Genomic DNA, 2,862 nt, shown 5'->3' with positions numbered 1-2,862 from the left:
AGAGAGAGAGAGAGAGAGAGAGAGAGAGAGAGAGCGAGAGAGAGAGAGAGAGCGAGAGAGTGGGGTCTCCACCGTGACCTCCGTAACCATCTTCGTACCAACCGTCGCAGTCGTAGGCTACGGATCCGTGACTACTGATCCAGTGACTAGGGAACTTTAGTAGGGCGGCGGCGTAGCCACGGTCCCAGGATCCATAGTAGTCGTAGGTCCCATTGTATTTGTAGCTAGGCTCCGAGATTACCAAGATCACGGAGATCACGGACTGAGGCGGTTACGGGGTCACGGCGAGGGTTATGGAGGTTACAACGAAGGTTACGCATGCGGTTATGCAGGCTCCGACGTCGGCCACGAAGCTTTGAACGGCGACTACGGCGGTTGCGGCGACGACTCTAGCTACGCCGGACACGACGGTGGATTCGTCGGCAACTTTGGTGACCTCGGCGTCGGCAAAGCTTACGACATCGGCGACCTACGGCTCGCAGACGAAGTCGAAACCGGCCGTCGTCGGCAGCCGATACCGATCCGAATCCGCGAGCCAGTACTAGAGCATCGCGGCCGAGAGAAGCTGATCGGGATCTGGATCGTGAGAGGCCTGAGTCGCTATCAGCGGTGCCAGTCCGGCGAAGCATGAGCGCAGTACCTACAGCAGTTCACGCTGCCGGCGAGGGATGTGCGAACGACTACGCAATTAAGCCAGCTGATAAAGGGCGCCATGTTTGAATCGCATTCTGCATGACTGCAGTAACACCAAAGCTGATTTCGCAAATTCTCGTCGCATTCCCGTGTGTTCACGTGATTTCGCGTCGCCGCTACAGGAAGCTAATATACGCATAATATCAAGAGTAGATAATAGGAGATAGGGTCACTCTTGATAATATCAATATATCTAACACCGATACATCGCGAATCCATCACGTGTTCGTAAAGCTTTACACGTGATAGACGCGCGATGTTAGATCGATATCGGCTGCAAATCTGACCCTGATTCGAGGTTAAAACTTCCACGCGGAAGAAGCGCATGACGGTGCATGCATGTATTCACGTATGCAGCGCATCTATCATTGCTCACACGTGCCACACACGGCGAGACCAGATCGTATGTCACAAATATATCTTTGATATATACGCGTGTATATTGTGTGCGCGTATGATCGCGTGTAAAATATTGCTGGCGAAAGCGTGTACCGCATATTACACGTTACTCTAGGTTGCTTTTATAGATCTCTATGTTAATAAAAACCTCCGTGGGTGTGTGTGGGGGGGGGGGGTAACAAGCAAGCAGTGTAAGGTTGCAGTCAGTGTACGTTCGTGTCTGTCGTGTTATGCCGGTGGCGCCGCCTATAAAAGGTTTTGCGGGAAAAGAACGCAAAAATTGGCGGTGTCTAAAATCAACGACAATAAATCAAGACTGTTTTTCGTGCAGTTAGTACAAATGATGTATATATATATATATATATACGAAAATAAATGTGCTTGAAAACAATACTATACCGGAAATGATTTACACAAGGCAATGATTTGAACAATATTACCGACAAATTATTTAACATACATGCCTTAACGACAAAATAATTAACATACATGGCTTAATTAATGAATAATAATAATAATAATGGATTAATGAACGACAATATTTTTTTTTACAATTTAGGATAAATGTAGGAGACAATAATGTAGAAAATTATTATCAGAAAATATATTCGAACAAATAGGACTAAATTCCGATACAATTCTTCTTCTTGTATAAACATTCATGTTATGTTCGCCGACAACAACGGAAGATGACACACTGTGACGTGGCATTTCATCTTGGTTGGTGACAGTGTGACGTGACATTTTATCTTGGTTGGTGACAGTGTGACGTAGTGATGTCACGATCATCGATTATACTCGATCATCGGTTGAACAGTGGCTCGAACCAAGCGCTTGGTTATCAAAATCCATAATCAATTTCATCGAAAAAGAAAAGAAAAAATTGAAAACAAAATTTTTTTCGAAAAAGTGATGAGAATCAGAGATATCATAGTATACAAGCTACTATACAAGTTATCCTGTATAACATACATGTATTATACACACAGTAGTAAACAGTGCAAAACAAACAGTAAACAGGGCTAAACAAGCACATACATGCACACACGTACATGCACATGACGTTACGCACACGCAGGCATTCAACACCCCGAGTAACCGATTGTAACCGATCATCGGTTACTTGGGTCCAACCGATGATCGATTACGAAATTACAACCGATTGACAACACTAGTGTGACGTGACATTTTATCTTGGTTGGTGACAGTGTGACGTGACATTACATCTTGGTTGGTGACAATGTGATGTGACATTTCATCTTGGTTGGTGACAGTGTGACATTATATTTCATCTTGGTTGGTGACAGTGTAACGTTATATTTTAGTGCATCCTGGTTGGTGACAGTGTGACGTTATATTTCATCTTGGTTGGTGACATACGTTATATTTCAGTGCATCTTGGTTGGTGACAGTGTGACGTTATATTTCATCTTGGTTGGTGACAGTGTGACGTTATATTTCATCTTGGTTGGTGACAGTGTGACGTTATATTTCAGTGCATCCTGGTTGGTGACAGTGTGACGTTATATTTCATCTTGGTTGGTGACAATGTGACGGTATATTTCATCTTGGTTGGTGACAGTGAGACGTTATATTTCAGTGCATCCTGGTTGGTGACAGTGTGACGTTATATTTCATCTTGGTTTGTGACAATGTGACGTTATATTTCATCTTGGTTGGTGACAGTGTGACGTGACATTTCATCTTGGTTGGTGACAGTGTGACAGTATATTTCATCTTGGTTGGTGACAGTGTGACGTTATATTTCAG

At 44.0% G+C, this 2,862-nt stretch overlaps 1 protein-coding gene across 1 annotated transcript in view; it reads left to right on the top strand.

Annotated features, from left to right (window-relative positions):
* The window catches only part of LOC106813382 (WD repeat-containing protein 78-like), a 22,823-nt gene extending 22,192 nt beyond the window's left edge, over nucleotides 1–631 (top strand). Inside the window, exon 15 of the mRNA XM_014817516.1 lies at nucleotides 225–631. Coding sequence (XP_014673002.1) covers nucleotides 225–631 — 407 coding nt within the window. The remainder of the gene's footprint in view (nucleotides 1–224) is intronic.
* The last annotated feature ends 2,231 nt before the right edge of the window (nucleotides 632–2,862 follow it).

The sequence above is a fragment of the Priapulus caudatus genome, unplaced genomic scaffold, assembly GCF_000485595.1.
Source record: "Priapulus caudatus unplaced genomic scaffold, Priapulus_caudatus-5.0.1 Scaffold763, whole genome shotgun sequence".
Classification (NCBI taxonomy): Eukaryota; Metazoa; Priapulida; class Priapulimorpha; order Priapulimorphida; family Priapulidae; genus Priapulus; species Priapulus caudatus.
Note: the sequence above shows the minus strand (reverse complement) of the source record. Positions and strands in the feature narration are given on the sequence as shown.